The following is a 14,613-nucleotide window of genomic DNA, read 5'->3' as shown; positions in this document are numbered from 1 at the left end:
GGGCAACTAAACATCAAGCCGGGGGGGGAATCGTAGGAAACATTTAATATGGCAAGCTATTCCAAAAGTTAAGTGCGTTTATTTCCAAGTTTCAATCAAGCAACATACAGTATAAAACAATCAGAAAACCTTTCATATATGTCACCCTCATACAGCTTTAGTTTCCGTAGTACAAGTTTTAACGACTTATTACTTAACAGACTTGTAATCACGAGAAATCGCACGCTCACTTTGCTGATAGAGAATACGGTAAGATCGAAAGTTAAGTTTTCGCTTTTACTTCCTTAGACCTTCTGTCAACAGTTATTCTCATTTTACATAAGTGGCCAAAGGTCAAGAATAAATGTAAATTGCCAATAAATGTCACATTACCTCGCAAGAGAAAAAGGTCGAAAATGTCCCCTCTCCCCCTTATAATCTCAAAAAGTATACCTACATTCTAATAAACCCTCCCCTCTTTCACTGAGTTGAGTGCTTTCTTTTAATTTCTACACAGAGTATACAGGCACGAACCATCTTAATTATCATCGCATCCGATCAAAACCTAAAGTTTTTTCTTCTTGATTGCGTCTTTTTGAGCTCAGTGAGTTCACCAACCTGGCCGCAGTATCGATAAACTGAATGAATTCAGATGTTTATTACAGAAGATAAAGATTTGTCAGAGTTTATTTGTCGTGCAATATGCCTAAATCAAATTCATATCGAGAGGCTCAATCTATCTTTTTTTTTACTTTTACTTTCGGGGTTGGCTTGGAGCACTGATGAAATCAAATTGATGGTCACTCAATGTCAACCTGAAGAAACAAGACATCATCCACAAAGAAGCGTCCCGAATTAAGTTCCTCATGAGATATAAATTTTGGACCACCCGTTCCAACGTTTCCGTCTGTCATGGGCCTTGCCCAGTGTTTAGAATATTGCCCAACGATCTCGTGGGTTTTGTTTTGCCGTTGGTCTGGATCCTCCTGTTGATCAATCAATGTGAACTTCACTTTTTTAGTGAAAGGCCAGGGTAATATTGCGTCATATTCACCTTTCATTATAAAAATGTAAACCGAAAGGTGAGTTTTTTCGCCAACGCCATGGCCGTTAGGACAAACATTTACTTTCAACTTGTAGCCATAACTTTCTGTTTCAGTTTTTGTGTAGAATGGATCACTGTATATATCATTTTTGTCTTTATCGGTCTGTGCCAGTTTGAAAATCTCACTGAAACCGTCGATCCGCCAAAGAAAAGAATTTGTATGTTTTACACTTAACAACTTTAGTTGTTTCACGGCCTCTTTCAACTCAGCTTTTGTCTCACTTAACTCAAGTTTTGTTTTAACTTTTGTCTCAATTAACTCAGCTTTTGTCTTACTTAACTCAGCTTTAGTCTCAATTAACTCAGCTTTTGTCTTTCTTAATTCAGCTTTTGTCTCACTTAGCTCAGCTTTTGTCTCACTTAACTTAGCTATTGTGTCCTTTAACTCATCTTCCGTGTTATTATTACAAGAATAAGTGAAATCAAGATGGACTCTTGTTGTTGATTCAAGATGAGACTCCATTTCCTGACGCTGCACCTACAGGAAAATGTACTTCCTGTTAACTAATAACTTTAACAGATGATAAATTATTCAGAGCGCTTAACATGGGATAGAGTTGCTTTTTGAGAACGGTATCAAAACACATGGCCTTTTATTCGAACGAGTCGGATTCTCTTTTAACGGCACGAAGCTATGAAGGGAAAGGTCATCTATTGCATGAGCAGCTCCGAAAGCGTGAAAAGTAAGCAAGCTGATTGGCTACAAGAGGGTAAAATGGGTAAAATGGGCCCATCCATCTTACCCTGACCTGAGGCCTTCTAATATAACTAGTATTCTGTACACAATAAGGATGTGGTTTACTGGTGTCAGTGAAGTGAAACATGAGATGTGATGGAAGAGTTTATCCTACCCAAAACGTCACGTTTTTAGAAATGAATCAACATCGTTCAGTCCGCGTCCTCAGTAACAACATCAGTTACGTCCGGCGTTAGTAATACACTCTCTTCACGGAAAAATCCTGGATCCGCCCCCGAACCGGGACTGGCTGATTTCATACGGCAAAGGACACCGCAAGTCAATAAATTTCTTTTAGTCAGCTAACATACTTTGTGACTTCTGGGAAAATTATTCGTGACAAGAAAATAGTTTCCGGAAGATGTGGTAATGACAGTCGAAAAAAACAGCAAAAGATAAAAACGAATAATTTTGTGCTTTCATTATTCAAGATCGTTGAATAATGGTCTAATTATGTTTACGGTTTTCTAAAACATCTAGATGCATATGCTGCTTCTCTCTTGGCCTCTAGTTTAATTCCTTACCTTTTGTTTACAACCAATCCGTGCAAATGGACAGGAAAGGATTGTCCGCGGACATTCGTCTTTAGTGTGAGTCGAAACCTGCATCATGTCGCATAAATGACTAAATACGTTGTTAAGGTATCTACTGTGGGTAAACTAAAATTAAACCATATTATATAAGTTGGTATTCATGACTGTTAAAGGTCTATTTCCAACCTTGATGCAATGCGACCTATTTCCTGTAACGGCGAAATTCCTCGATTACTGAAAACATAGGCCTTGGGCATATAGTTAATTGTTTTACGGTAAATACATCCGCCGCTCGTCATTTTTGCAGTTTCCTTGCAGCATTTTGAACTTACTTCGCATTTAAATGGAAATTGTACCCTTCGAAGTGGAAAGTTTCGAACAATATGTTAAATCAGGCCAATCTTTGCGAGATCTGTTCGCAAGATTAAAGCGCCTCCAATACACCTTTCCTGAACAAAACAAAGAAAAACGTGCGTCTCATATCAAACTGGATACCACCGGTTCAGCTTTCTACTGCCCTTGAGAGCTACTTGGAGAGATTACTGTATCCAAGCCAAAAAATAATTTGTAACGCAGTGAGGTCACGGCTCTAAAAGAGTTGAAAAACAACTCTGCTTTAAACCTCAAAAACGCAACACAACAACAGTCATCATGAATAAGACAGAGAGAAAAACAAAAAATGCAACTCAACACCAGAGTTCACTACAAACCTCCCAAAGCCTCGATAGTAAATTACGCAGGAAAGGATCAATGAGATCATTGAGGAACTGCATCGGCAGAAAAGTGTTGATGACATGACTAAGAAATGGCTTTCACAAACTCCCAATCCGCTTAAATACACAATTGGCCCTTGCTGAAGACCATTTTCATACAACGTGCGATCATCTCTTGCGAAAAAAGGGAAAATCCCTAGCAACACACTTGTGAGAGCAAAAATACAATTTGAAGGCGGTAATGCGAGCCGACCACAAAAGCCACATAGCGAGTCCTTGCCGGTCTGTCTTTTCCTTTATTCAGAACGTGGTAAGGTTAAAATAACTGAACAATCAGAGGCGCTCTTTAAACAAAAGTGACGGTTCAGAACAAAGACAAGCGACCGCGTTGCATCAAGGTTGGAATGGGCCTTTCAACGGCACAGCGTGTCCATACCGAGCAAATTAAAATTGGCCTGTGCCAAGATCTCTGTAAAAAAAAAAAAAAAATAGATAAAAGTTCTAAAACTTTCCAATCAGGCAGTAAACCATGGGCTGGTGCATCACAGTAGGGTTCATAGCAGAAGTCTTTTCAGCTTTCGTCTCGAGGCCGTGTCACTGACAACCGCTACTATTGTCTTTCGTTAGCCTACTTCTCTGCTCAATTTCAATGACTGGGAGCCTGGAAAAGGTTACATAAACACTGGAAGCAGGCAATAAATGAAACTTGTTGTTTTGGAGGCAAATTTTAAAAGTTTCGTTGGACAACTATTAACGACTTATTGTGGTGTTTAAACTGACCGGAAGTGAATTTATAGAAAGAAGATGAATATCTTGTATTTTTAAAGCTGCATTTAGTCAAAAAATAGAAATAAAAAAAAGCTGCAAACCTCCGTCAGAGTGTAAATTAAAATGCAGTTGAAAGTCTCACCTTATCCCGTGGGATCGAACTACCACAGCTATTTGGACAAGTCACTGGAAACTTCTTGCATTCTTTAATATGGTCCTACAAATAAGAATCCAATAACTTAGGAGTGTTTAAACTTAACTATATAATATATTTCCATTTTTTTCTTATCACTTTCCAGCCGGGACTTCAGTGTGGAATTAGGATCTACCATTTTTTCGTTGATACACACTAATTCTTATTCGATCCACATGGGTGTATAGGCTCTCAGTTTTATTTAACGAAACATTAAAAGATCTCCGAGCCCCAGATGGGACTTGAACCCACGACCCTCCGTGATCTAGTCGGATGCTCTAACCACTGTGCTGTTCATGAATTCTTTGACTGTTTGAATACTTACCTGCATTTCACACTCTGGATACGGATCAGAGCAGTATGAACAATTGAGGATTCTCCAGGGACACTCCTCGTTTTCATGTTGTTTAATATGTCTTCTTTGGACTCTTTCTTGACATTTACTGTTGTTACACGGCAATCGATGAAAAGGACAATTACCCAAGTGTACCTGCTCAAGAAATTAATCATAACAAAGAATGTCAGTTAAAACGTACTGGCTTACTGAGTAAATTTACAATATTCTATAAGTTAGGATAATTCACCCCATTGTTTTAACGGCAATTCTCCTTCATGTACGAGCTACAGAGTGGGAGGGGGGGGGGGAACAGTGGGGTCGGAGTCTCCCGCTTCCCGTACCACGCTCTTCCTCCTCCCGTACTTGTGTGCCCCCTTGCCTCCCGACTCCCGCCCTCCTAAATCGTCCTACTTGATGGTAAATTGGCCAAAGTAACGTTTACAAAAGCTGACGTTTCGAGCGTTAGCCCTTCCATGAACGGATTTTTCGTGGCCACAACGGAAAATACTGAGACCGATTATTATGGTCTTTGACGACATTTGTCACAATTGACCTGAATGACCCTGAATCACTTTCTTTGTTGGAGATTTTCGACAGCTACAACTTACCAGACACTGTACAAGTCATGCTATCTCATGACCAATGACGTAATCAATTTGAAGAGATTCACAAATTTACCGGAAGTAATGCTGTTTTTCCAGCCCGGGTACAAATTAACGTTTTCTTGCCTCGGAAAATGTTTTTAAGCATTGGTAGATGTTAACTAGAAATTTCAAAACCTTGCTAGATAAGTGTTTATGACTGAGTAATACCCAGTAATAAACAACAAACTATCGCCTTATTTATTTCTGCTCTCGGTTCCCGCCCTCATGTAGATACCGCTTCCCGCCCCTTGTTCTCTCGCTTCCCTCCCTCTCCCGCCCGTTGTTCTCCCGGGCTCCCGCCCACCTGTCCCCCTCCACTACAGTGATTAATAGAGAAAAGGAAATTGGAAAAGAAGATTACGTTGACGACGGCGTTGATTTATATCGAGAAGAATTTGAGCTAGTTTTACCTCCTTGTTCCTTAGTTCCCCAGTCCATTTACAGCCATCACTTGGACATTTGATCGCTAAAGATAGAATCTTCCTTTCGGTTGCTTTATCAGGGAAAACATCCTAAACATAACCACGATAGCCTTGGTCATAAGTCTTTGAAAAGCAAATAGGTTAAAATCCGGAGTTTCAAGTAAAATTAAAGTTAATGATGATGATCTGATGATCAGAAGCTAAGCTAGCTTTGTTTGACTGAATTAGTGATTGGTTTTCTGCTAATAAATGGACTACAAACATACGTGCCTAAAATTATGATATTCGAGAAAGAGATAAATGGATATGAAATCATGAAGCATATTTACGAGTAAACTGAAAGATATTTTATAAAAATTACCAGAATTGAAAATGGGTTTATTAAGTGAACTATTTAGTACTTTTGCCAAAGTATTTTAAATCAAATTAAACATTTAGGCAAACAAATCACTTGAATGTTAAGATGCTTAAGTAGCTTTTTTACCTCTTTTGCGTTCAGATGCTGCCAGTCAGTCGGACAAGTGAAGTTATAAGACTCTTTTGGGCGAAGTGGCGACCTGTTAGAAAATTCAATTAAAACATTTTTCATTTGGTTATAGACCTTCTTTGTGTGTGGGTTTTTGCATTTACTGCTGACATTTGTTTGTTTTTGAGTGGTTAGACTTTTTAAAACGGATATAACGGAAGAGATGATGTTTGATCAGGTTTCAGTTTCAGTGACTACAATATGACAGCGGTCACTATCATAATGTACGATCAAATAATTTGACTTCCGCTTCCTATGCCCAAACAATGAAATCTTTGGGGACGATACTTCTGAGGAAGATCACATCGGTAAATATTCATTTAGATGCTTCGTGAGAAGTAATTGCGGAAGCAACGCACACATTTTACGAATATGTTTAAACTAAGTGCAACGAGTTTGCAACGTTAGAGTGCAACGTTAGAGGATGCAATCGCAAAATTCTGTAAATTATCATGGTGACTATTACCATAAGAGGAAACGTTTACGAATATAAAACCTATGCTTGTCTTCTTACTACAAAGTCCACCTCTCCTTTCTAGCAAAAACTCGCTGTGTACCTACGCTTCAGGTGCTAAATTTTCAAGGAACTTCGTTTCTTATGATGAAACTCATTTAGACTGTCGTTATGAACCTTTAAGAGAGTAGCCTCCGTGGAGTGACACTTTCAGAACCCGGACAATAATTTAGGTAGAGGAGCATTTTTTGACAGTGATCATTGTTTATAAGCTACCTTTTCCACTTGGAAATAGATGGAAGATTGCTGATTAGAAGAAAGTTTTCGCAAACCACATAGAGTTTTGACTTTTTTTTAGTAGAGAGATGACCATAGCAATTTTCCAGTTTTTAACAACGCGACCACCGAGGAGAGTTAAATTAACCATCTCAGTGATGGAGAGGGCTACTACATCAAGGCACAATATAAGGTAGCCATGTGGGAACAGGAGTCAGTTAACTAAACGGAAAAACGAGAGTCACCTGCACAATGATCAAACAGTTTGGTTATATCAACTAAGTTCAAAGGGTAAATTAGCCACCGTAACTAATTAAAAAGCTAACGTTTCGAGCGTTAGCCCTTCGTCAGAGCGAATGCTCTGAGGAATTACCTTGTTACCTCCAACGACGTCGCACCACAGTTTCTTTAGAAACTTTCAGCCTGTATTCAATGATCAAGCAGGTTTGACACCTGTCGACACTACTGAACAACATTCACAACATCGCTAGTTGCAAAATCAACTTCTGCAACAACGTACAGAAAGTTCAACATCGAAAAACGAATATTCAGGTTGATGAACACGGGATTGAAAATACTGGATCATTTGTTTTGTGTCATAAGAAAAATATTTAGCCCTTAGCTGTGAACAGTGTGCCAAGCCACCTGGTTAGAATTTTTCCCTGCGAGTATATTTCACTGCATTCACACAAGGCCTACTCTGGGACCTTAAGTTGCCTTAAATTGCCTTAAGTTGCCTTAAGTCGCCTAAAGTCACCTTAATACAATGTTATAAGGGTTCCACCCTAATCCCAATTGACCCCATTGACCCCACTTTAATCATAAGGATCAGAGGAGGAGGCATGGTGGCTGAATGGTTGGTGCACTGGACTCGACATTAGTACAGTTTTGGTGTCTAGTGTTAGAGCATTGCATTTTGTTCTCGGGCAAGATACTGTAAGCTCAAAGTACCTCACCTTTTCCAGGTGTAAATATGGGTACTGGTTGGCAGGGGGGAGGTAACCCTGCAATGGACTACGAGTTTAATTATTGTTATTGTGAGGTGGGCAATGGCTTCCATATACATAGAAACTCCATGTGAAAATAAGCATACACCTGTCTAGCCCCTATGCTGGCATGGGTAATTTCTACATGTGGACAATACTGATGTAAAGAATATGACAATGTATACTCTTCCATTTTCTTACTAAAACAGCTATGTGTTTCAACAAAATTTCTGTCTTGTATTTCATAATAAAAAAAAGTTGATAAAAGGGTTGACACTGTGTATTATCATCAGGATATAATAAATATTGAATCGCATAAAACCTGCAGTACCAGATTATCAAGATAAAACGATAGAAAGGTATTCTGGAGAAAGGCTCAATTCTTATCAGTCACTTATACTTTGAGCAGTGTAAATAACATTATCAAAAGTCAACTAAACTTAACTGAAGCTAAGTTTTATCCACTTAACTTACCCAGAGTAAAAGAATGACAAAACTGGACCATTACTCTAGCATAAACCCACTAATCTGTACCAGCTACTTCTACCATGGTATTCGACCAACTGAAAACATTTGAACTTTGTAGCTCGACGAACCTACTGATGGCGTAAATATTTATCAATCTTGAGACTTTGATAGTCTTTTTGTACATTTCATCTTCGTCAGTTTGATGATCAACCAACATGAACTACTTCTAAGCCAAGAAAAGCCTTTTGCAGCAAACATGGCCGCCAGAAATATTTGATCACGTGACTTGAGTTTTGTCCCGTGACCAAAGTGCACGTGAGAACAACACGCACGCGAGCCTCCTGAAAAGTGTACAGAGAAATAATTGATTTATCTTTGCAAAAAAAAAAATCATTAAAAAGCCGTAGAAAAATTCACTCTGAAAGTTTAACTTGGTGACCGCTTCAATGAAACGGGCGTACTTGGCGGGAGAAACCCTATAGTGTTGTCCCGCTCTTAACTTCGAAGCATGGAAACTAGTTAGCAGCACAAAGGTAGCTGGGAGAATTAAAATGGCGGAGACTTTAGAGCCAGTTATCAGCTTGGACAATTTCGTCGTGACTCGTTAGTTTCTGGAAAGTTGTGAGGTAACAATGAATGCTTTTAAATCTGTCATACTGCCACCAGGCTAAAAATAAAACTTCAATGCTTGGAAGGTCCTGCTGATCCGATCAACAGTGGAGAAAGACCTTAGCATATGGTTCTTTGTATGTTATTGGAGCGTTTTGTCTAACTGAGGCAGGAGAACAACAAATTGGTTGGGTCCCTGAAAAGGACCGCGCAATTTTGGATGCTGTTGGAAAGGCATGCGACATGCCAAACATTCATGCCAAAATTGGCAGTGCAAGTAGCAAAAATGTGAGAGACAAGTTTACTAAGATAACAATTTTCATAATCTGTGAGGCTTTGTAAAATAGTTAAATAATTGAGTTATTTTTAATTAATATGTGGAAAATTTATCGATAGTTTTATGTAAATCATACCTCTTTTCTTAAATTAAAAATGTGTCTTTATGTGCATATTTTTGATAGGTTTGTTTGATGTTGGGCATATAACCCATGATGTTTTCCTGGTATTTATTCACTAGCTTTGACTGTATGATTAACAATAACTGTTGTGGTAAATCTGTCTAAACATTTTAAGCTAAATTGGTTTCCTGGCTATTTATTCACTAGCTTTGACTGTCGGTATAATTTAACAATAACTGTTGTGGCAATCCTGTCTAATTATATTTTGCTAAATTGGTTTGAAATCTGAATATTTTAGACCGTGGTGACTTATGAGCTTACAAAAGTAGCCAAAATGACTATGGTGTTTATTGCAAGGGATTCTATAAATATTTTTAAGGTTTATGGAGAGACCTTTGCTAACTTTGATTTTAGCACTTCAGTCAATTAAAATCACTCTAAGTCGCCTCAAGTTGCTTTAAGTCGCCTTAATTTGCCTTAAGTTGCCTTAAGTCACCTTAAATCGCCTAAAGTCGCAATGTTTTTCCTTACAATTTTACTTAAGTTGCCTTAAGTCGCCTTCAATCGCCCAAAGTTACGGCGACTTAAGGCCCCAGTGTATGCCTAACATAATTTACAAAGTAAATAAGATGAGTCTCTAAATCCATGTAATTTAGCGGCCGAGTAAATCATTTGTGGGTGAAATGAGGCGAACTATAGCTCTAAATGGCGTGATATCAGTGTTTAGTACAAAGTAGTGACCGTGGAGAAATGATTTGAGCTTTGAACAGTAATCGCGCTTGCATTATATAATTACAAAACTGATCTCCGCTTTCGATTCTGGGATATTTTGCTCTGTGAACAAGTTAGTATGAAACCCGTTGATTGCGTTTGATATTAAGAAAAATATGCCGTGCTACGTTTTGGAGGAAGTTAGGCGCGTATTTGAATTGAAACTAATCGAATTAATACAATGCTAGAAACGGCAAATTGCCTGACGAAGTAAATTTATACAGTGGTCACCAATCTTAGTAATGTCTAGAACATGCACACAACCACCACCCTTTGATAAGATAGCTTTCGACTTCTCCAGTGATTGCATTTTGAAACACCCTGATGAACTGCCATGAATTCCCTAGGATGATCGGATTAATTGAGCAAACGAACACCAATACTGAAAGCTATCATAAGCTCAAACCTTCTAATGTACTCGTCAAGACATTCCTTGCAATATCTGTGGCCACATCTCGTAAGAACCGGCTCCTTTAGCGGTAAATGACATATGGGACATTGCAAATCCTCGTCAACTGGTTCCACAAAGTCCTCGTCTTGGCCTGAGGGACCGCAGCACTCATTTGATGTAGATTCCGCCATTTTGAAATCCAGCCAAAAACATTTTAACCCGTGCTTCAAGTTATTTTTGTAATGTAGTTACGCATGACTTCGTGACAGTAGAAAAAATAACGCAGCTTTTGCATGATGACCTACCGTTCTTGCTCACTTTTAACCATATCTTTTTCACGTGTATTGGCCTTGATCTATCGATCGATTCATCAAGTCAACGAAAATTCCTTTATCTCTTCCAACGCTTTTTTTTTCTTTGGAAAAAAACTCCGTCATGCCCGGTACATGCAAGTCTCTGTTTATGAGATATATTATGATAAAATCACAATTTATTATTAACGACGTAAGCTGTTTAAGATCTTAGGATACGTACCTTTCAGGCATTAACAAAATCTCCCTGTCAATTTTGCACAGGAGCCAAAAGAGCCATATTTGACCCTTTTCTCTAACCAAAGTCACGGTACAATTGCACTTCATGTGGATTTCGTTCATAAATCGTTAAGAACTGTGATCGCGTTACATGCCAGAAATTAATCCTGTGCGTGACAAGGTTGTTCGATTAACTGGATACAACGGCATATTCGACTCTTCTGCTCCTTGCGGATTTTTTCTATTATTGCAGTCTCGGGCGGTTGTAAGCCGTTACTTAATCGGAAAACTGCCTTTCTTCCTCATACTCAAGGGAGTGAAATTTTGTATTCCGAACTTAAGACATTCCTGGAATTATTAGACATCCTCTCCCTAGTTTTGTGGTACTTTAATTTTTTACAATTTCAAAATTATCAATATCTCGATCTCGAATGAAAATGCAGTAAACCAAATATCAGCTTTATGGAAGACTCGGAAACTTGTAATTAACGGGCACCTGGATATCAAATTGGAGGGGAATCACAGGAAACCTTTTACATGGAAAGCTTTTCCAAAAGTTAAGTGTGTTTATTACCAAATTTAAATAAAGCAAGCCACACTGCGAAACATCACTCAGAAACCCTTTCGTTTATGTCACCCTTATACACCTTTAGCTTTCGTAGTACAAGTTTTAACGGTTTATCATTTTGTTAGCTCTGCAAATGAACACTTACTGACCCAGTCGGAAGTATTATGGCAACTAATGATAACAACGATGACTTTTATCTATATGGCGCCATTGCCATGCTCATGGCGCATTACAAACATCTATATCAAAAAATAAAGTCAGTGATAAATCGTTAGACCATAAGAAGAAAGCTATAAAAACTAAGGTAAATCCATAACAATTCACAGCATTTTAAAAGCAATGAAAGGCTGGCCACATTTGTTTTAAAGGGCCCTTTCGAAGGTCTCACCGGTAATGAGCGAAAGACAGACGAAGATTGTTTGACAATGTTAGAGCACATACATGACCATAAATCACTTTCATTCTCTGTAAAAAAACCTCGGCTGATTAAAAAGATCTGTCAGATCTTGGAGGTCTCTAATAAGAACAACTTTGAATCTTATCAACCTGAACCATAAAGATGAATCATTTAGAGACTTATAAGATATTTATAAAACCTTGGTATAATATATTAATTAGTTAAAGCCATTAAAGGGCTGTTGGAATAGGATAAATTCATTGTAGAATCGCCCAACTTAATAAAATCTCGAATTCTGATTGGTTAACGAAGCGAAGTATTTAGCTTGAAATTGCGAGTTGAAAACGAGGCTAAGTTATGTTGTTTCGCATCTCTTGCTTCGCACTCAGGATATGAACAAACAGTATCATTGCTGTTTTCTTTTTCTCTTATTTTTATTTCATTACGCGTCTCGAGGAAAACCCATTACCTGACTGGTGAATTCCGCGTTAAATTACACTTGAAAACCGATATGGCGATGCGTGCGATACCAGTTTTCGCGTGCAATTTAAAGCAGAATTCCCTCGTCAGGTAATGAATTTACCTATAAATTTTCTATTCTGAGAATCGATCCACGCAGCTGTTTTCGTAACTTATTTCTGCTTCCTTAACTGGTATCTGGGACAACCGTAAGGTAGAGTTACAGTCTTCTAGTTTGGATAACAGAGAGCATATATTGCAAGTTTAGAGAATTCCTTTTGTACACGTGTTGCACACAGCTCAAGAAATGTTGATTAGATATGAGCTACTGATTACTCGCCATTTTCAATTGCTTGTTGCCAGGTGACTAAACAGACTTGTAATCGCGAGACAACACGCGCTAACTTTGCTGATAAAGAACGCCATAAGATCGAAAGTTAAGTTTCGCTGCTATTTCCTCAGAACTTCAGTCAATAATTATTCTCATTTTACATAAGCGGCCCTTGGTCAAGAATGAATGTAAATTGTCAATAAATGTCTCATCACTTCGCAAAATGAACCCAAAAAGGTCTGAAAAGGATACCCCCTCCCCCCTCCCCTCTCCCCCCTCCCCCCTCCCCCCTCCCCCCTTTCTCCTCCCCCCTCTCCCCCTTTATATTCTTAAAAGTATACCTACATCCTAATAAACTCTCACCTCTTTGGCTGAGATGAGTGCTTTTTTTTGTCAACTTTTGAACTGAAAAAAAAAGAAAAAATCTGGAAACGCAATTCGAACCTTACTGTTAAAATCATCATATCTCGGAGTATACAGGCACGTGGCGCCTTAATTACCCTGATCGCATTCGATCAAAATCTATCGTTGTATCCTCCTGAATAAATTGTATATTTCGCACCTAGTAAGTTCACCGACCGAACTACAGTATCGATAAACTGAATAGTTTCAGATGTTTATCACAAATAGTAAAGATTTATCCGATTTAATTTTTGATGTAATACTACAAAATCATAACGAGAGGCTAAATATGTCCTTTTCCTTTTTTTTCAATTTCAGGACTGGAACATGAAATCAACTTGATGGTGACCTAATGTCAATCTGAAGAAACAGAGTGTCATCCACCACGAGGCGTCTCTCATAAATTTCCTCGTGAGATGTGAATTTTGGAAAACCCCACCCACTGTTTTTGTCTGTAACAGGCCGTGCAAAGTATTCATTATCTTCCCCAACGATCTCACTAGTTTTGTTTTGCCGTTGGTCTGGATCCTCCTGTTGATCAATCAATGTGAACTTCACCCTCTCAGTGAAAGGCCAGGGTAATATTGTGTCATATTCACCTTTCATTATAAAAATGTAAACCGAAAGGTGAGTTTTTTCGCCAACGCCATGGCCGTTAGGACAAACATTTACTTTCAACTTGTAGCCATAACTTTCTGTTCCAGTTTTTGCGTAGAATGGTTCACTGTATATATCATCTTTGTCTTTATCGGTCTTTGCCTGTTTGAAAATCTCACTGAGACCGTTAATCCGCCAAAGAAAAGAGTTTGTATGTTTTATACTTGACAACTGTAATCGTTTTAACTCATCTTTTGTCTCACTTAACTCATCTTTTGTCCCATTCAACTCATCTATTGTTTCTCTTAAGTCATCTTTTGTCGCATTCAACTCATCTTTTGTTTCACTTAACTCAGCTTTTGTGTTCTTTAACTCATCCTCCGTGTTATTTAGCTTAAAATAAACTAAATCAAAAGGGACTCTGGATGATGATTCAAGATGAGATTCCATTTCTTGACGCTGGACCTACCGAAAAATGAACACCTCGCTAACTAATAATTCTATGTATGATAATAAAATTCTGAGACATACATGTAGTTGTTTTTGAAAACGGTATCGGAACACATGGTCTTTAATTCAAACGTGTCGGATTCTCTTTTAAATCATGAAGGGAAAAGTCATTTACTACTTGAGCGGCTCTGTTAGCGTCAAAAAGTAAGCTAGTACTGTGAAATGATTGGCTACTAGCGGGTAGTGTGGGCCTTACTATCTTACCCACCCGCAGATGGTGCGCAAACCTTCTCCCCCTGAGATTACCTGCGGCTTTCTAATATAACGAGCATTCTTCCAAAAAAATGCTTGGTCTATTTGTGTTTATTGGTGTTGAAGTAGAAAATGAGACGAGGTTGAAGAATTCATCTTAACTAAAACGACAAGTTTTTAGCAATTCATTAACATTGAACACTCTGCTTCTCGGTTACTAAAAATGTCCTGCATTGTTTGCTGTGCATTCTCAGAAGTTCACATTATGTTATTGTCTATTCATGTCTAGTCATAAGCTTTTTTCTTTGTTGTTCGCTG

General features: G+C 38.3%; 1 protein-coding gene across 1 annotated transcript; it reads right to left on the bottom strand.

Annotated features, from left to right (window-relative positions):
* Positions 1-59: 59 nt before the first annotated feature.
* LOC111342018 (TNF receptor-associated factor 4) lies at positions 60-10,756 on the bottom strand. The gene is made up of 7 exons (XM_088724511.1): positions 10,325-10,756; positions 5,915-5,987; positions 5,419-5,520; positions 4,353-4,517; positions 3,977-4,051; positions 2,345-2,479; positions 60-1,562 (listed from the first exon to the last, which is right to left on the bottom strand). The coding sequence occupies exons 1-7, from the start codon at positions 10,498-10,500 to the stop codon at positions 780-782; spliced, it is 1,509 nt and encodes a 502-aa protein (XP_088580637.1). The 5' UTR covers positions 10,501-10,756; the 3' UTR covers positions 60-779.
* Between the last annotated feature and the right edge of the window lie 3,857 nt (positions 10,757-14,613).

The sequence above is a fragment of the Stylophora pistillata genome, chromosome 6 (genome assembly GCF_964205215.1).
Source record: "Stylophora pistillata chromosome 6, jaStyPist1.2, whole genome shotgun sequence".
NCBI lineage: Eukaryota > Metazoa > Cnidaria > Anthozoa > Scleractinia > Pocilloporidae > Stylophora > Stylophora pistillata.
The sequence above is the reverse complement of the archived record's forward strand: the minus strand, read 5'-3'. Positions and strand labels throughout refer to the sequence as shown.